A 20961-nucleotide genomic window follows, 5' to 3' on the forward strand; every position below is an offset into this window, starting at 1 on the left:
CATTCTTTCATCATTGCTGATCCATGATCCTATGATCTTATAATTCTATTTCTTCATCTGAATTATTCTTAATACACTCTTTTAGCTTTCAGAGCGAGTGGAAGTCCAGTATGTGTTCCTGCACTACTGAGCTTTACTGAATTTTACTTGCATTTAAGGAAAGGTCTGTCTCCAATGTAAAATGAGATAGAGAAGATAATACATGCTAGTTTTTATAACCTGTGCATACTTGTAACAGCATAGTTTGAATTGGTTAAAACTTTTATCATGAAAATCTGTATCTTCTGAAAAACTGATATAACTTAGGTTTTAATTCTGATATAAAATTATGTAGTGCTTTTCAATCCACACTTTTTTTTTTTTTTAATGAAATCATGTTTAGAATCTCTTTGTTGAGTAAGAGAGCAGACAGGAAAAAGGAGAAAAGCTGGCATTGAGCCAGAATCTCTGATAGTTCCAATATGCCTGTTGAATGCAGAAGGCATTCCTGTTAAATCTGAATGTTCTATCCAAATATAGCTTCACTTGATTCAATCTTAAATTTTGTTCCTGGATTCCATTTTTGTGCTTAATCATTTGATCACTTTTCCACTGAATTATTTTAAGTCACTGGTTTTAAACAGAAGGAACTGAAAAGCCCTCCTTAGCTTTTATTATTGATATGGAAGAAAAAGTTGCCTGAAATTCAGTGTTAGTACACTGATACTTGTGTCAGTGAAGCATTTGAAGTTTTTTCTTCATTTATACTATAAAAACTAACCCAGGAGTATGTTGTCTGTAATTCTGAAAAGAGCAGATTAGGCTCGTCTGGAAAAAATCATTGTTGGGGTTTTTCTTACTGACCAGGCTCTTGGTGACTAAATTTTATGTGAAGTCTTGTTTTAATATTTCTTCACATCCATGAGCCTGTCCCAACTTTAATTTATTCATCAGTGTTCAAGAATGAGAACCAAAAAACTTGGTCGGTCATGCGCAAGATGTCATAGTCACTGAAGCCTTGCAAGGAAGAAATCCTGGTGAATAATAAGTCTCTTGAGCAATGAAGAAAAATTCTGTCCTTGATTACAGATGAAAAAAGGATGCCCATTCCCATCTTTTTTTTTTCCTTTGTGCTGCAGAGATTTTTCCAGAGAATTCTGAAGTTTTTACCACTCGCTAAAGAAAGCACAGAGATGTTCAGTGTGTTTAGGATTCACACTGGAGTTTAGAAATTATATACTGATGCTGACAAGACCCACCAGTTCATTGTGACCTGCAGTCTGCTGCTTTCTATTTCTCTGAAATCCCTGCCAATACTATAAAGTGACTTACAGTCTGTCAGGGAAGACCTTAGAATATACTAAACAATCAGTAGTGTGGGTTCTGCTTGTATTTTGGTATGATAACAAATGAAATACGTGAGCATGACAGGACTTGTGCCATTATTTAGCTTGCAGTGCAAGATTAAATTTATGTGCAGTCCAAAGCAAGCAAAGATTTTTTTATCTGGCGTTCAAAGGAAATAAGCTATTGATACAGTAAAGGGATGGATGGATTATTGAACTAATTTTTGTATGTAACATAAATATTTATTCTTGTGTGTATATTAATCCATAATTTTTTCTGTTTTAGAGGTGCGACAAAAACACGGATGTCAACCCCTCCTAGTGTGGCAAGAACTATGAGCACGGGTGCTCTATCAAACAAAAGAAAAACTAGTAATTCAGACAGTTACTCAAGGTAGCTTTTAGTTTTGTTATTTTGTCAGCAATAGAATCTTCACTTAAGAGGAGTACTCATTGCAGAATATGTTTTCCCTACTCTAGTACATCAGCATTGTCATCTGGTGTCTAAGATGTGCAGGAGATAGCATTAGAAATGTAAAAAATCTCTTAGGAATAGTTGAACATTTGGGTGAATGGTCTTTTGAATGACATGTGGCTCAGCAGAAGTTAAATGAAAGTTACACGCGCAGTACGTAAAGAACTTGTCTGGTGTGTGCCTGTTAAAGGGGAAAAAATATTCTTCTAGACTTTCTTGTTTGACAAGTGCCTTTCTTATTCTGACAAGCTGATTTTTCTAAGTTTCCAAATGGTCTGTTTAACACAGTGACTCAAAAACTTACTTGATCCGGCTTCTAAAAATTTTGGCACTTTTTGTTGCCTTGTATCTGGAGATAAGTAGGGGAATTTCAATAAATTTACAAGGTAAGCATGAAAATGAGGATAATGGCAATAATTCACTGCAAGGATTTGAATAATTTTGGGTCAAGTTATACTGAACTGAGTTAGTCGGAGTTCTTTATATCTGTTTTTTCAGGTCTGATGGTAAAACTGGGAATGACACTGCTGACTACCTATCCTCAGTCAACGGAGGAAGTTCAAAGAACAGTGAAGGAAATTCATCTGTACAGTTATCTAAATTTTGCCATGAATGTGGAACAAGGTATCCAGTGGAATGGGCAAAGTTCTGCTGTGAGTGTGGAATTCGAAGAATGGTTGTATGAATGCATTCTTAAAATCAAAGAGAAAGGGAGATCCTGAAAGCATCTGCTATGTGCTGCTGCATGGAAAGCTAAAACACTCCTTCAAGTTAGGCTTCATGCTGCAAACATGTTGAAACATTGCACTCAGAAAATTATAATCTGCTGGTTACATAGTAATTTATATATAAGTATGTATACTGTATATAAGAGTAGCAGGTACCTAAAACTGTGCCATACAAGGAAATACTCTTTAATCTCAGTTGGAAATGTTTTAAATTAGGGTAAAAATGTGTTAAGTAACTTAAGTAGCGGAAGTGGTTCAGTGTTACTTTTCTTATATAATTCTATAGAATTTATTTAAGTCACCCACCCATAGGGAACTAGCCATGAAGAACGTCTGCATCAAAAGTTTCTCTGTGGAGGCATTTCCTTCTTAGATGATAGTAACTAGATGCTATCTATGTTTTAAGTGAAAACAACACGAGTAACTCCCTATAAATTCCTTGTTACAAGTGCAAAAAACTGGAGCCCTTTAACCTCTTTACTGTAATAGCCTAACTGAACTTTCCAGTTACCTGCAGGATTTTTTTTAATGATTCAAATAGGAAAAAGTCTGAAAATTCCATTCACATCTAAGAAAATCAAAAGTTGTGGTTGTTGCTCTGCCCATTCTGTTTTTGAATAAGAATTTGTTAATATTTTATGTATTTATAAGGACAAATGTGATATTTTAATCAGTTACTTTTATTCAAATACTTTTCTTCCTCTCCCTGTGCTCTCAACCATATGCAAAAGCTCTTTACTTTTGTCCTTATGACTTGCAAATGTCCTCTCTTTCTTTTTCCTTTTCTCCTGCAAGGGACTCTATTGTAACTGTACCTAAATGTTGAACTTATTTTTAAAAACAACCTTCTTATTGTATCCAATACAAAAAGAGTTCCATAAAAATGTATACTATTAGAAAAGTAGAAATTAAGTAGTTACTGTTTTTTATACTTATTCCTGTGCAAATAATAGGTTCAGAGTTTGTATGTTTACAGCTCTACATGTGTTTTTTAGTGGTGGATTTTCTTCTGTTTGTTTTTTCCCTCCCCTTGCCATTTCTTGGTATTCATGGGCTCTGAACAGCAACCTCACAAAGTTTGTAACAGTCTTCATGTGAGTTCACTGGCATGAAGTGTCAGGACCTATAAGCTGTTCGTTTTTTGGTGGTTGTTTTGGTTTTTGTTTATGTTTTTAAACAGTGCAATCTACTAAAACCATTCACAAGCTGTATCACTTGTGTCTGAATGTAGTGATTTGTTTAGTTTTATTTTGAAGTACTGCTACTGTCTTATTGGAAGAACAATCTGGAAGGACTTAATTGTGCCTTTACCACAGTACACTTTTTTTTGTCAAAAATGGTTACTTTCAGCTCACAAACATTATTAGAAGCAATTTATATAGTTTCTTTTTTAGCTTGTGTAAAATATACTGCAGTGTTGCACTACAGTAACTTAATCACTGAACACATTTTCAAAACTTGTGATTAACATCAGTGGTGCCAATTGTGAGTAAACATGAATGAAGAAATTTATCTCCAAATCAAGTTCTGTTCTTGGAGGATAAGAGATTTAAGAGGCTTGATGTAGTCATCTTCCAGGCCAGAAACTATTGGTATTTTAGAATTACTTCAATGATATGAAATTGTCTTACACTTTGTATAAGAAGTTATTTCTAGAAATTATTCTTTTACCTAGTGTAGTCTTGTAAATAGTTCATATAAGCTGGCTACAGAGTGTGGTAGGTTGGATAACCATTAATGAGAGACCTGACAAGTTTTAGCCAAATTGTATTCTAGTTAGTTTAGGTCATAGGATCCATATTTTGGCACATTTATATCTGTACTTAGAAAAAATTGGAATCCTGCATCCTTAGCACAGATAAGTCTGCTTTAGAGAATTTCTCCAGGACTTGGGCCTTGGAGATCTACAGTTGATGGAGGTTAGGAGCGTCCATCAGAAAAGGTGCAAATCCAAAATAGGTTTGATTGGTTAGTGAATCTATAAAATAATCCATTCCTTTATCTGACTTGATGAATTCCTGTTTCTGCTGGAAATATGCATTTTACCACTTAGTGAAAACACATTCTACAAGGAGAAAATTTTGTAAGGAAATAAATATATTCTAGGTTTTCAAGGACTAGTGAAGCTATTCTTTTTCTCTTTTTCTATGACTTTTTCTCCTTTGAATTGCAAGTGGTACATTTCCTAATTTTAAAATCAGTTCACATAAAATAATGATAATTTCTGCTTTTTGAGTTGTGTAACTCTGCTTCCGAAGCTGCATACAGTAAAGTCAGAGACACGTGGTTTACCTTATTTATGCTTTCTAAGAATTAGAAAGGGAATTAAGCTGAACTGAAAGAAAAGTTTTAAAGATTTCCTGAACTTTTAATTTGGCCTTACAAGAATGTCTACTGAAGTATAAATGTCTACCAATAGTAACATTTTATAATGTATATTTGAATATTCAATAAAGATAAGCAGACAATGAAAAATGTAAAAATGACTATGCTGTTTATTATGGTATAGCAAGACTATCAGAAACCTAGTATATATCTACTTTATGAGCTGTTTGGTTTTTTTCACTGAGTGACACATTTCTGAAGTCTTTGGTGTTGTTGACAGTAGACAGTATTACATGTATGATCAGAACAGATCACTGTAACTCCATCTAAATGCTTGCAAATAGATTAGCTCTACAGAACTGAATACGGAAATGAATAGATTATAATATTTGAAGAAAAAAAAAATGAACTATAAGGGAGATAAGTAAAGACTCTGATCTTCAGGTATATTGCATGTGCCAAGAAGTATCTGAATTCAGTTTAACCTAGGTTCAAACCCTCTTTGCCCTACTCCTTCCCCTGCTTTTATGTCTTTTATGTCTTGTTCTTCCTGGGAGGAGAAAACATCAATACATATTCTGAAAGGGCAGAGTTTCTGAATGCATCAAGAATCAAAATTTTTATAATTGTAAACATAAAATATCTAGATGATCTATGCACCCAGATGCACTTAGCTAAACTTAGCTAGTGCTATCCTCTGGATGACTTGTTGACAGATACTTAACTTAAAAGCATAAATTCCTTAGATTAACTGTGTAAATTTGGGATGATACAATTACTTCATCTGTCTTTTCAGTTGTGTATTTGTGAATGCACGTATATATTGTGTAAGAACTCTTTATATTTGCAAGATTAAAATTGTTTCACTGAAGCAGAGTTGATACAAAACAATACTGAACAGTACTGGGGGATTGTGAAGCCCCAGACAGGTGATTGGTACACCTGCTATATACAGAAATTTATTGATGTGATTTTAATGCTCCCTATGTCAATGTCTGACCCTATGACAGACTTTCTTTTAGCATCTGCCACTGTATGTTCCTGAAGTGCTTGCTAAGACATGAATAAAATTCAACTAATGAGAAAAGAAGGAAATAAAGGAAGGCTAATGGTAAAATCCCATGTAGAGAGACAAGAATGTTGTTGCTGAGGTCATGACTAAGCATGTTTACATTCGCATTTTGGTTTTGTGAATACTTGATTTGATTTATAAAGGATGTCTGTGCAACAGAAAGGAGCTGCAAGAACTGAAACTGTACTGATGCAAGCACAGTGGAATTTTTGAAATATACTGGCTTCAGAGGTGAAAGCAGGACAGCATAAAGCCTAACCTTTATATGATTTCACAAGTTTATATTTACGCATGATACTGATTCCAGTTCTGAAAGAAACTGTCTAAGGTACATCTACTCACAGCAACTTAAATGTATGGTTAGATAGTTATAGATAGTTATATCCTCAGCGTACACCTCTGCAGGAATTTGTGCTGTAGGAGGCAGAGCAAGCTTTAGCACCCTTTCAAATAGTAACAATGGACATCTAGGCAGAAATTTTCGAACTTGCCAAAGAGATTTTAACAGCCAGCAGCCTCCCTCAGGTGGATTTGAAAAGCTTAACCTGAAGGATTGCATGGCCAGGGAGCTCTCCATGGTGCTCCTGGCGCCAGGCATTTCCCTGCAGTGTGCCTGGCAGTGTCTGAGCTCTTCCATGCAGCAGGTAGCAAGGTACACAGGGTAATAACTCCAAAATGTCTTTAAAGAACTGAGTTGAACTTCACCCATCGTGGAAGTTCTGTCATTTGAGTGAGACTGGGTCCTAATTCACAGTTGCAGTTAAGAGTTAGTGTCTGAAATGCAGTGTGTGAAGAGAATGGTTCCATGATGCATGCTTATCAAGTCTGTGAGGGAAGGTATGATTGCAGTAATTGAAATGCTAACAAACAAGACGTTTAGCAGGGCACGCTGATGTAGGCTATGTAATTAGAGTCTAAAATGAAATGGCATTGTCAATGTCTTACAAAGTTCTCAAGAAGTACTGATTTTCAACACGTAGCTTTTGTATCTGTGCAATGAGCAAACTTTTTATAAGTTATCTTAAATCTTCACTAAAATATGTGTGTTTTGTAAGAGCATTTGTTGCAAATGCATCTCTTTCAATTTGACAAAGCTATCAGTAATTGTTTGGGTTGTATGAGACAGTGGAAATACCATCTTTGAAGTTGTTTTTGGTGACTGGTGAAAATATTTTCATTGGCTTTGAAGAAGCACTGCTCATTCCAACTTGTGATGGTTGTGTTGCTGAGTAAAACTTTGAGTTACTTTGTTGTATCACTGAAAGAAATGTTCAGTAAGAGATACTTAGCTGTATTCAGCATTTACTTGGTTGATGCTGTCTTTCAAGCATTCATGATATAAAGGATTAATCTTGCAAATTAGTGGATTTTGTTTTGTTCATTATCTTTTTCTTCTTTAATGTATGCTGTTCCAGGACACCCTATTCTGCTTAGCCCCATTTCGTGTTGGCAGAAAACAGCTGACTTATATTTTCTTTTAAATAATTACTGTTGTTTTTTGTTGTTTTTTTTTTATAAATTGTTTTCCTCCAATACAAACACCAACTTGTGAGACAGCAAATCAAATACTTGGTCAATATTGTTGAACAGTGAGCATAAGGTCTAAATGTTGTTTTCCATTGTTCTTGTATTTGAATTTCTGGCAGAAATGCAGATGGATTTGGGTGTGTTCTTGTAAAATGCTACATATTCCATGGCTGTTATAATACCTACTTTATATGACTGCTTTAACTCTCTTGGTGTTCATCCTTCATATGATACTTAATATGTATCTTCATAAATTTATTTATTGATGTTCCATGTTTTTAAATGTTCATTCGTGTATTTAAAGTGATTAATTTTGTCAGCACTGCATTTATTATGTTTGCCTTGCCCTTCAATATACTTAATATTTGTTTGTGATCATCCAGTGTTTTGTGTTGGGTTTTTTTTTGGTTTTGCAGAATGCTTGGGTTTGTGTTTTATTTGATATATTATTATTATTTTAGACCCTCAGTTCTGTTTTCATCAATAAATGTAAATCACCCCCTGATGCTACTTTGCCACTTGTTAACAATAAAGTGAATATACCAATAACACTTCTTGAAATGCATGCTTTTTTTTTTTTGGTAATCATATGTGAAATTGCCTTAAATAAAATACCATAAAGATAGCTAATATCATTTCAGATTTAAAGTATTGTAACGTATTTCATTTCAGGGAAACCATACCTACTGGGAGGACACACCCACTGTCTTTTCCTAGAAGGATAGATTTTTTTGAATTGACTTGCAAGATAAGATTTGTATACATCTGTTGCCTTGAAGAATAATCTATACCAAACGCTTAAGTTAGTAGTATTTGCTCATGTGAATTTACACATTGCAGGAACCATCTGGAGTATGCATGCCTGGCCATGTTGCTAACCCAACAAATATCTCAATAATTGAAGTCCCCCATAAGAACCAGCACCTAGCATCACAAGGCTACTTTCAGCTGCATGTAGAAGGCCTCATCAAACTCCTCTTTGCCTGAAGATTGGAGGATAGCTAGTGTCATTCTGGTCTTCAGAAAGGGCAAGAAAGAGGATCCAGGAAACTACAGGCCAGTCACCCTCACCTCCATCCTTGGAAAGGTGATGGAATAGCTTGTTCTGGATGCCATCCCCAGGCAATTGGAAGAGAAGAAGGTTAGCAGGAATAGTCAGCACAGGTTCACTCGGGGGGCGGTCATGCTTGACCAACCTGGTAGCGCTTCTATGATGATCCACCCACTGGCTGGGTGGATGTGGGGAGGGCAGTGGATATAGTCTCCTTGATTTCAGCAAGGCATTGATACTGTCTCCCACAACATCCTTATAACAGAGCTGAGGAAGTGTAAAATAGGTGAGTGGGCGGTGAGAACTGGCTGACTGGCTAAGCTCAGAATGTTGTTATCAGTGGCTCAGAGTCCAGTTGGAGGTCTGTATTTAGAGGTGTTCATCTGGGGTTGGTGCTGGGTCTGATACTGTTCAACATCTTCATCAGTGACTTTGAGGAGGGGATAGTGTACACCCTCAGCAAGTTTCCAGATGATATGAAGCTGGGAGGAATGGCTGACCCAGCGGAAGACTATGCTGCCATTGAGCAAGGCACTGGACAGGCTGGAGATTTGGGCAGAGAGGAGCCAGATGAGATTTAACAAAAGTAATTGTAGTGTTTTGCACCTAGGAAGGAATAACTGTGTGTACCAGTAAAAGCAGGTCATGACCCAGCTGGAGAGGAGCCTTGCAGAGAGGGATCTGGGGGTCCTGGTGACAACAGGTTGGCCATGAGCCAGCATGTCCTGGTGGTCAAGAAGGCCAATGGCATCCTGAGGTGCATTAAAGAGCGTGGCCAGCAGATCAAGGGAGGTGATCCTCCCCCTCTACTCTGCCCTGGTGAGGCCTCATATGGAGTATTGTGTCCAGTTCTGGGCTCCCCAGTACTAGAAAGACGGGGATCTCCTGGAGAGAGTCCAGCGGAGGGCCACAAAGATGATAAAGGGCCTGGAGCATCTCCCCTATGAAGAAAGGCGGAGCGTCCTGGGTCTGTTCAGCCTTGAGAAAAGAAGACTGAGAGAAGATCTGATCAATGTCTATAAATAGTTGAATTTTGGGAGGCATAGGGATGAGGCCAGACTCTCATCGGTGGTGTGTGGCAACAAGACAAGGGGAAATGGCCACAAACTGAAGCATAGGAAGTTCCACACAACTGTGTGTAAGAACTTCTTCACAGTACGAGTGGCAGAGCACTGGCACAGGCTAGGCTGCCCAGAGAGGTTGTGAACTCTCCTTCTCTGGAGACATTCAAAACCTGGCTGGACACCTACCTGTGCAGCCTGCTTTGGCCAGGCCAGGGGGTTGGGCTCAATCATCTCTAGAGGTTACTTCCAACCCCTACAATTCTGTGATTCTGTTAACTTAATTCTGTATGCCTTTCCCAGCCATTTGGGGTACTTAGTTAATATACAGATATAGAGTGTATCACTGTGATACCTGTAGTATTATTTTTTTTAAGCTGTAAGATATAACCTGTAACTAAACTTGATCTGGATCTTTTCTGCTTCATGTAAAGTCAAAAGTCAAAGCATGTTTTGCTGACAAAATGAAACAGAAGTTATATTCTTCCAGAGAAGTTCTATTATGTGACCAGAAATTATAAAAAGGATTGGGTTCATGATTTTTTTTTTTACTAAATAGGGCTGAGTAGAGACCAGTTCCTCTTTTCTTTCTTCTTGGGGGAAAGTTCCTCCTGATGGCTTTCATTTATTTCCCCACACTCTCTTCAGAGGAAAACAGACATATTTTTTCCTTCATTCTGGATGAAACTTTTGCTAAAAAGCTGCAGAATCTTGTCAGTACTAAGAATGCATAGTAACTCCAAAGAGGAAGGAAACTAAAGAAAAACAAAATCAGGAATGAGATTTCGCTGAGGAACTTTGGCAGTTAAGTGGTGTAAAGTGAGATATGAACCAAGTGACTTTTCTTTATTTGATTTCCTAAACACCAGAAATTCTTTCAGAAGAGTGCATAACTGGCTCTTTACTATTAGAAATTATTTAAATGTGCCTCATTATCTTACTCAAAGGGGTTAATCTCTTTCTGTTCAATTCACATGGTTCCTTGCAACAATGGCGCTAATTTTATTTTTTTTTATTTTCATTTTTACTAAATTAAATATCTAAGTTGACTTCCCTTGCTCCCCTTGCCACCTTTTCATAAATTCCATGCATTTCTGAATTGTGGCTTTGACCTAATCATATTAATTTCTTGCAAAGATGTCTAAATTTCAAAACAAACAGAAATATATATTAATTTAAAAAAAAAAAAAGAATGGAGGTAGGGGTAGTGGTTATGCTTTGCAAGGTTCCTTTAGCCCATTTCCTGCAAAGCAGTTTGGTTTAAGCACGTTCATAATTTCAGAGAAGGCTGGAGAAGGTTCAGAGAAGAAAGAAATCAAGAAGCACAAGTCACTGCTTAGCAGTATCACTTTGCACGTAAGCAGTGACTCAGGAATCATGGCAGTAAGAATTAGGCAAGCAGCATATTTATTAAGAGAAGCAACCAGGAAAACCACAATTTCATAACCACACAATTTAAAATTATTTTCTGGGCCTTAGTACGATCTTTCCCCAAGATAGGCCAAAAACTGTTTGGTTGGCCTCAAACTATGACTTGTGGAATGCTGCTTAAATTATTTAAAATGACTGAATGCTGTGATTTCAATAGTAATATTTCATCTGTGTATTCTTCTTCTATTTCACACTGACTTTTCCTTGCCAAGTGATAATGGTTTCTAGAAAATAAGTCTTGGCTTCCAACTGTTCCCAAGTTTCAAAAAAATAGCTGCTATTCTTCAGGGAAATTTAGTCCACTGCCAAGTGGGACTTTTTCAGTAGAAGTCTAATTGTAGTTTTGGTACTCTCTTTTTCAGTACAACACCAGAAAGTCTCTTTCCTGTTTAATGGAAGGGTTATGGATTTGGAGTTGTTTTTTCACTTGATTTTTTTTTTTCCACTCTTGTTTAGTGGGTGCACTTCTCTCTCCCCAACTTTGACTCCCTTAGATCAAGAACTGAAGAGAATAGTTGTAAGCCTCAGTCACAGTTTTTACAATGGTGCTATTCCTAACACAAGAAGTTCCCTAACCATAAATAGATGTGGGGTTGAGGAAGGAGAAGCACCATAGTGTGTTTACTTTGCCCTTAACTTCTTCCATCACCTTTAGAAATAGGGCACACTCAGTTTCATGGATTCAGTAGAACAGACCTTAGTCCAATCAGAGGAGATCCCCACAGTTGTTTGAAAGATATCCCACCATTTGGGGAATACCAAAGATTTCATAGAATCTTTGAATCATCATGGTTGAAAAAGACCTCTAAGATCATCCAGTCCAACTGTCCACCTACCACCAAAATTTCTCCACTAAACAGAGTTCCTTAGTACAACATCTAAATTTTACTCGAACATCTCAGGGGCAATGACTCCACCACCTCCCTGGGCAGCCTTTTACAGCACCTAACCACTCTTTCAGCAAAAAAAAATTTCCTAACATCCAACCTGAACCCAATCTGAATCTGGCACAACTTGAGGCCATTCCCTCTTGTCCTATCGCTAGTTACCTAGGAGAAGAGACAAACTGACGCCTCACTACAATGTCCTTTCAGGCAGTCATGGAGGTCTCACCTGAGCTTCCTCTTCTCCAGAATAAATGATCCCAGTTCCTTCAGCTTCTTGTCTTAAGACTCATGCTTCAGACCCCACACTAGCTTCATTACCCTTCTCTGAACATGCTCTAGGATATTAATGTCCTTGTATAGAGAGGCCCAAAACTGAACACACTACTCAAGATGCAGCCTCACCAGGGTGGAGTACAGAGTACAGATCACTTCCTTGCTCCAGTTGGCAATGCTATTTCTGATACAAGCCAGGATGCTGTTGGCTTTCTTGGCTACCTGGGCACACTGGCAGTTCACCTAGCTGAGTGATGACCAACACCTCCAGATCTGTTTCTTTTACACAGTCTTCCAACCACTCTGCCCCAAACCTGTAGCATTGCCTGGGGCTTGTTCTTGTTGAACTTCATCCCTTTGGCCTCAATCCAGCTATCCAACCTCTGTAGGGCCTTCCTACCCCCAGGTAGATAGATTCTTCCTCATAACTTGTTTTCATCTTCAAATTTACCAAGGGTGTGCTTAAACCCACCATCCAAGTCATCCAAAAAGATACTGGACAGGCCCCAGTACCGATCCCTGGGAAACACCACTCGTGACCAGGTGCCAGCTGGATTTAACTCCATTTACCACCACTCTCTGGGCATGGTCATCCAGCCAGCTCCTTACTCAGCATAGAGTGTAGTTCCACAGAAAATATTCGATCTGTTTCAGGAAACAGCAAACTTATTTGAAGGTGCCCCAAAATATTTAGTCCATGGTGGATACCTGGTCTGGAAGTGTCTACTTAGATTTGCCAAGTTATAAACAATTTAAAAAATTGACATCTTATAATGGGAATTCCCAAGCAGTTAGAAGTTACAAAAGTAACTGTTCTTTCAGTGATTAATAGTGGGGGAAAAAAGTGAAAAGAGGAGTAACAGCCAAAAAACTAACAGTCCAATTCCATAGAAGGTAAATATTTTATTACCAAAGGAATTATATCAAAGTAAGAAAATGCAAAAGAGTTAAAAACAACTATAAAAATACCTCTATTTATCCAAAATTAAATATGAACACTTCATTAGTTAAATGCCAATATATTATTCTCTGAAAATATTCACACATTTTAAGTCACGTTCATCTAACATGTTAAACACATTATATAAAATAATTGCATATAAGAAATCACAATCCAAAGGTAAGAAATTCTAGGTCCTCTGTCAACTATTTCTAGGATAACCAAACACATAAGGTTATTGCTGTTTGCAGTCAGCTGAGTAGACCTACATTTGGGCATCCCATTTCCTCTTCTACCATATGCCTCACTGTCTTGTCTCTGCCTCAGCCAGCAGAAGCATGCTACATCTCTCAAAAATCAGCACCCTTCAAAGGCTTTTGAAAAAGTTAACTTTTCCTATTTTTCAAACTTACATCAGCTTGAAAACCCATTGGATACTCACACTAGAAACATTATGACATCAGCAGAACAGACTCAAGAGCTGCTGCTTGTTTGATAAATCATTCATTCTGATAGAAGACAGCTGGTTTTGGCGCCTGCAGCTTCTATTTTTTTTTATAAATTGCAGTAGACATTTAAGTAGATCTCTGTCTTATGAAAGTATCATAAAGTCACTCAAAAGATAAAAAAAAATGCAGACTACTTTCCAGAACCTGAAGGTGGGACACAGCCTTCTCTGGAGTTCTTTGTTTCAAACACCGGTTCTTATTTCCCCTTCATAGGCTTCAGTAGCTTGGTTAGCCGTTTCTATTTATTCCATCTCTAGGAACAAAGTACAGTAGCTTTCCATCCAAATCCGGCATAAGATGTTCATATAAGCAAACAGAGTAACTTGAAGAATGCATATAAAATGCCAAGGTACCAAGTAATGCCACTTTGAAAGAACAGGATTCACTTGTAATCACCTTGAAATTATTTTTTCAAATTTATTCCAGCAGGATCGAAGGCTAGATATATTTTCTTTCAGTTCGCAAAATTCTTGGTTGCATTTCTTTTCAGTTGTTCAACTGCTTCTGTGTCTTCATTATTAGGTGCATTTACCTGCACACAAACCTGACAAACAGCACATTGTTAATTAAAAAGTTCTTATTCTTTTTATATACGCATTTTTTGAAACAAATTCCATTACATCTCACTAAATATTGCAGGATATCTCTACATGGTAATTTAGCCAGTGTTTTGGGCACCTCAAAAAATGTGCTGTTAGGGACACAGCCTGCCTCAGTTTCCTGTTGGCACAGCCCTATTGCTGCTCCTTCCCACTGGTCTGGGAGCGTGTAGCATTAATGCTCTGCAAGTAAGGACAACAGAAACCAGCATGTGTAACCGAGAGCATCTACACCCTTTGTCTGGTTTGAAAATTACCCTCAATTGTTTAAAGGACTGGAAGAACAAAGCCAATTAAACTTCGAGCCAAACTTCCAAAGCTACACTGAGAAGACAGAACCAAACAGTCCTGTTCCACAGGGCTGATGCTATGGCCTAATGTCTAGGGTCTCACACAAAGACACCGAGACTGCTCTTGTCCACACTGTGATTTAACAGAACCACAGGACAGATGAGGTTGTCAGGGACCCCTGGGTCCATCTGGCCCATTCCCTGCTCCAGCAGAGACACTCAGAGCAGAGGGCCCAAGACCATGTCCAGGCAGCTTCTGAAACTTTGCAAGGAAGAGACTCCACAGCCCCTGGGCAACCTGTGCCAGTCCTCCATCTCCTGCGCAGCACAGAAGTGCTTCCTAATGTTTGGAGGATGCCTCCTGTGTTCCAGCCTGTGCCTCCCATTCTGTCACTGGAAACCACTGAACAGATACTGGCTTTATCTTCACTGCATATAAACTTTTACAAGACACCATAGACATTTATAGACTACCACAGAGTTTTACCAAATGACTTTAATGTAATTTGTCCCTAAATAAAATTGGGCATCCCCAAGGCAAGGTGATGCTCCAATTTCTGCGACTAAACTGGGATTCATCAGAGCCGAAGTCTAAGCCAAATACAGATACCAATGTTACTTTGTAAAACTAGTGTTGGGTTGCAAAGATTTTATGTTTCTCCATTTTAAGGGAGATAAAGAGTGAGTTAAATGCAGCCTTCAATCCAGCTATTTAAGACAACCATAAAGAATTACACAGTTTGGTGCCTATTATAGAAGCTTTCTGATGTTGACCTCTGCTGTTGTGCTCCATAGATAACTATGAGCTACACTTAAAAGAATGATTTTTCTTTACTATTGTAGTCTATAGATCACTGCACCAGATTTGAGTCATATCTGAAAGAGTTGATTCTGCCAATGACTCAAAATCCAAATATTTTCATATTTAATTATTCTGGTTAAGCTTGAGATGCTGTGATTAAAATTAAAATCAATAATCAAAGAGATTATGGAAAAGAGAGAAACTCCTACAAATTATTTGTTGAAATAACATAAACATTAATTTTAGGGTAAAACCTCAATGTTAACTAACAACTATGTTTTTACATACACAAAGGTGTTCCTTGCATAAGCGTGACCTTTATATTTTACTGGAGAATTAAGTGAATCCTTTCATTACTGAACCAGGGTACCTAGCTGGTACTATAGACTTCCAGGTCCCTGACTTAACCAGTCTTTGCACTGGGCTTAATGTCTGTTACAAGATGTGCTATACATAGCAAAATTCATCACGCATGTAAGATGTGTGTGATAGATGTGCCTTTGAGAGGTAGATATGATAGTTTGTGTTGAAGAGCTCTGAAGAATAAGCCATGTACTTCCAATAAGCTGAAGACCACCACTACCACTTACCTTTTCTTTTTTATGTCTTCCACATTTGCACTGTAGAACCTGTAATGTCCCACATGAGACTAATGCTGCTTTCCTTCTAAATTCTTTGTTGATTTTTTGCTTATTAAAGAATTTGAGCATATTACATGCCAAACTCTGTAGTGATCCTATTTCCTGTAAAGAGAGCAAGAAAAAAATGGCCTGGTTTCTTGAGTCAGCCCTTTTATCAAGTCACGATAAAATCTGCATCTACAGCTAATGATTTTACTTTCTGCATTCAAGATCTGCCCAAACTATTACTTTAAAGCTTTGTGGTCTGAAGTGAAAAGCTTAGCTAATATGATTTCTGTAGAAAAATGAAAACAAGAAACTGGGATTTTTTTGCTTACTTTTTGTTTACAAAATATAACCTGTTTTCTGTATTGGTTTGTATTAAAATTTAGAGCAACTCATGCAGTAGGAAAAGATTTGAGATATGATATTGCTTAATATTTCAATTGAAAAGAATACCTATTTGCTGGACAGATTCTATTATTCCACATTCCAAGAAGGAACATCCCTGAACACCACGATTTGCCTATTAGAAGACCAGATTACTCACTATCAAAATATGTTATTTAGGTAATGGATTATACATAGAATTTACTGCGGTTTATATTCTCTGAAGCAAATTCTGAGAAGTTAAATTTTACCTGAGTATCATTGCAGAAGAACGCTTTGTTATGTTCATGTCTTTTATTCCTGCAGCATCTGTCACGATACTCTGTGGATATATTTACCTGTAAAATATAATATATATTGAATCATGAGAGTACTTCTAATCAAGTGAGCCAAGCTTCCCACTAACAGCTGGTGACCTCAACACTAATTTGTTCCGTAGGATCTCCTAGGTGTAGCACTGTCATGTACAATTCTGAGCTTTTCCTTGGAGAGCAAACAAAGAGAACCTCAATCCAACTACCATTTGCAAGGGTGTTCACAGAATTGCACAGAATCACAGCATGGCTGAGGTCAGAAGGGACCTCCAGAGCTGTCTGACCTGACCCCTGCTCCAGCAGGGGCACCCAGAGCAGGGTGATCATGAACAGCCCAGGCAGCTTCTGAAATCTCCAAGGAGGATGCTCAGTAAAGAAGTGCTACATTTATTACATATTGCACATCTGCCTTCAGAGGAACCTTCTGTGTTCCAGTCTGTGCCTGTTGCTCCTAGGCCCCTCTGAAAACAGCCTGGCTCATCCTCTTGCACCCTCCCTTCAGGTATTTGTAGACATTGATGAGATCCCCTTGAGCCTCCTCCAGTCTGAACAGGCCTTCACAGGAGAGGGCTCTGGTCCTTTGTCTATCGCTTCTCACTGGACTCTCTCCAGGATCTCCATATCTCTCTTGTAATGCAGCAACCAGAACTGGACATAAGTCTATTTCTCTTGAATCCTCATATATATATCCTTAAATACGTATTCATATTCTATTGAATACCCGGTCTTTTAACTTTTGAAATAATACAGACACCAAACACATTTGTCCATGTTTATCTCAATAAATATAAGCCCCAGGCATCAAGTATTCACTTGGCATGTGGATTAAGAGAAAATGTATCTCAACGTATCCAAAGCCAGACCACTTGCTCCCTTTGTGTGTCTTCCATCAATGTTTTTTTCCCTCTCTTTTGTTTCCATAGTTGTCATCCAGATGACAACTGAGTCTAGCACAACAAAAATCCTTCTGTTTCTTCTTCAGCCTGTATCTAGATAACTTAATGCAACCAGAAAAGCTTTAAAAAAGAAGACAGTTCATGTCAATCTTGTATTAGCTCTCTTCACTGAAATGTGCATAGGAACACATTAGTCAGCCTCATTCTCAGGGTTTTTCTGCAGATTTTTGTATAATACCTGTATTTCAGATGCTCATCCAGGTCTGGTATGGAGCCCACCAGTCATCTCCATGACTACTTCCTAATGTCAGATTGAGGGACTGAAAGTTACTGACTTTGGCTATGCAGATGCAGGACAGTTTCTAGTGGACAGCTGCTATTACCCAAATGGCAATATCCTTAGGATTTGCTATTAAGCTGTAGTGAGAAGGCCATACACTGATTTTACAGAAAGGATAAATAAATCTCTCTTGAATAAGGGAAAATATGGACTGGAGAATGAAACAACTTTACTGCAATGGCTTGTGCATGCCCATTCTAAGGAGAACTTCAGAGTTCAATCCATTCCCACCACCTTTCACAGTTATTAACTCTTGAAGATATTTTTATTTTTATTTACATAGAAAACAATTTCAGTTCTCATGAATCTCCTAAACAAACAAACAAACAAACAAACAAAACCTCCATGGATAGCAATACTATTATTTGGGGAAAAGAAAAAAAAAAGAAAAAAAAAATCCCCTTTCAAAATGAGCATGGAAGATCTGGTGTGGACAATGAACCATTGCCCACAGCCCATGCTGCCCTCTGGCTCCCCTGAACCCTGCAGTCCTGCAGAGCTGGGATCCATCCAGGGCTCTCCCACACTGGGGAGGTCTGGCTCCCAGACGCCGTTCTTCCTGTTGTACTCCTACAGGCCAGCTGCTCTATGACTGCTCAATGAGTGGTTTCGTTTTTGTTATCCAGGAAACATCCATCATTTTTAGAAATGAAATGACAAACTAAAGGAGCTACTTGTTTGTTCCAATATGGTTATATTTTTCCCCTCATTTTTTGGTGCCATACTGAGGATAGTGTGATTTATCTATGAAGAACATAGAAAAGCAGTGCCTTTCTCTCTCCATGTGCTTTGGTAGATAAAGGCTGGGAACCACTGATACAATGCTCTGAATGATAAACGTGGTGGATGGTAAGTGTGAAAAAATACAATAGCTGATACAAATAGAAATACAATCCTTATTTAACCTTCGGAAAAGCATCATATATCACCTGCATTTCATGCAGATAGAGCTCAATTTAAGACTGCAACAGAATGATGAGTTTTCCTTTAGTGACGATCTGACAGATTTTCATAGAAATGCCTCTGCTAACCATAGAATTATGGAATGGCTTGGGTTGGAAGGAACCTGTAAGATCATCCAGCTCCAACCCTGTGCTATGGGCAAGGATGCCTCCCACCAGCTCAGGCTGCCCAGGGCCCCATCCAATCTGGCCTTTAATGCCTCCAGGAATGGGGCACCAGAGCTTCTCTGGGCAGCTGTGCCAGTGCCTCACCACTCTCTGATAAAAAACAAAATTCAACAGTAGAAAGTGCTTTCTCCTATGCAAATGTTCTTGACAGATGAATCTGTTAATAATTCTCGATAAAAAGTCACAAGGTGGGTATAGGACACGGATCAGTAAACTGTTACAGTACTTTGTTTACAAAGATATAATAAATATCTCTGATAAAGCCATGATAGAGGCTGCTGTTTGTAACTGAGAAATTTAAGGTTTTATCTGCTGCTATCTAGAAAACTTGATTCTTTGTTGGTTGAATAAGATATATTAGCAGTAAGATATAAATTAACTTTTACTGTTATATGTGTGTTTTAAATCATTTGTATGGAAACATTAATTTGTTGGCTAGTGTTAAAGAATGTGCCTTGTAGTCCTAGATGATTATGATGAGAGTGATATGAGTGATACCTAGGACTATTAAAACAATTATACCATCTGTTAGTTGGTTAATGAAGAAAAAATCTTAGTTGGAGAGTGAAAGATTTCAATCACTCTCCACAAGAAATGTTTCAGTACTCAGAAATATCCAAATAAATCTAAAGGTTTAATAGCAGGGTTTCAGCTGTAAAATGGCTGAATGGGCTCAGTGGCTGGAACAGAACGTAGAAATCAGTCTGAAAATCAATTACTCAAATTTTGTGCCTCTGTTATTTATCTTCAGTGGACAACAAAAAACTAAAGTCAAAAAGCCTAAAATTCATAGAGCAAATTGCAGACTGTAGAATGTAGAATGACCAGAAGATATAAATGTATATATGTATATAAATGTATTCATGAAATTGCTTCAGAAAAGTATACTTTTTAAATACATGATACTACTTAGGTCCAGCTGGTTTGTTTGTCTACCAACTACTTGGCGTGCAGGCACAAACTCATGTATCGAATAAAGCCAGGGTCCCAATACAACACACTGTTTTCAATTTGTTAATATGAGATCTGTTTTTTTTTAATATTATTTGCCATAATCTAAAAATAGTTAACATTTTGGGAGAGCTATTACCTACCAGCTCTTCGATGTCATGGCTGAGTATGTTCTCATACTTGGTGCGGATCTCAGTTGTTTTATTTCCCATTGTACAGCTACATGAATTCACTGGCGACAGAACAAGGAGTAGTGGCAGAACCCGAAGGATAGATCTAAAAAAGGCTGGATTACAATAACATTAATTAATGTTTAGTTAAGTAAGTGCTGTATTAACAAATAAATTCTGTAATCTCTTAGAACAGTTTAAAGGAGACGTTTATACAAGCAAATGGCTTGTACCCTGAGGGAAAGATTCTGCTCCAGATTAGAACACTGTCTGGATGTCTAAACTCCTTCCCAGTGAAGTGATTTAGCCAGTGTGGTTTGAGATCCTCCAGCTATGAGGCTGGCCAACTGAGTCATATCTGCTTGGGTTGAACCCTCTCTGAAAGCTCTGATGAGGTCACACCACTGACCACAACATAGACTTTAACCATCTAGCACATATGTAGGCAGGGAAGTGTCCTGATCAAATAGGTGTACATGTCCGAGTACACCTTAATTACTGATTTTTCATACAATGAATTTTACAAGCACTCAACATCTGTCATTGTGTGTTTAAGCACATTTTCAGGCTGCCCAGATAGGAATCCATCCTAGTGGCCACAGTGTGAGATAAGGTAGCAGTGTGTCCTTCTCTGCAAGTTTTTTGCAGTCTTTTGGAGTAAGTCTCACTGCTCCTCAGTTTGTCCCCTCAACTGGGCTTCCGGCTTTGGGTGACATCCAGGAAATTGGAACTCCGCAAGAATAGGCAATGAGAGAAAGGACCAAAACACCTGGTCCATCCAAAAGGGCTGACAGGACAACTGGAGGCTGCAGGTGAGCAACTTGATCCTGGGAATGAGGAAAATGCATACAGGAC

At 38.0% G+C, this 20961-nt stretch overlaps 1 protein-coding gene across 1 annotated transcript in view; it reads left to right on the forward strand.

Annotated features, from left to right (window-relative positions):
- The window catches only part of ZC2HC1A (zinc finger C2HC-type containing 1A), a 33914-nt gene extending 30370 nt beyond the window's left edge, over positions 1-3544 (forward strand). Inside the window, exons 10-11 of the mRNA XM_031552961.1 lie at positions 1612-1719; positions 2299-3544. Of these exons, the coding sequence (XP_031408821.1) occupies positions 1612-1719; positions 2299-2485 (295 nt within the window). The 3' untranslated portion in view covers positions 2486-3544. The remainder of the gene's footprint in view (positions 1-1611; positions 1720-2298) is intronic.
- Positions 3545-20961: the final 17417 nt, after the last annotated feature.

This window comes from Meleagris gallopavo, chromosome 3 (genome assembly GCF_000146605.3).
Source record: "Meleagris gallopavo isolate NT-WF06-2002-E0010 breed Aviagen turkey brand Nicholas breeding stock chromosome 3, Turkey_5.1, whole genome shotgun sequence".
Classification (NCBI taxonomy): Eukaryota; Metazoa; Chordata; class Aves; order Galliformes; family Phasianidae; genus Meleagris; species Meleagris gallopavo.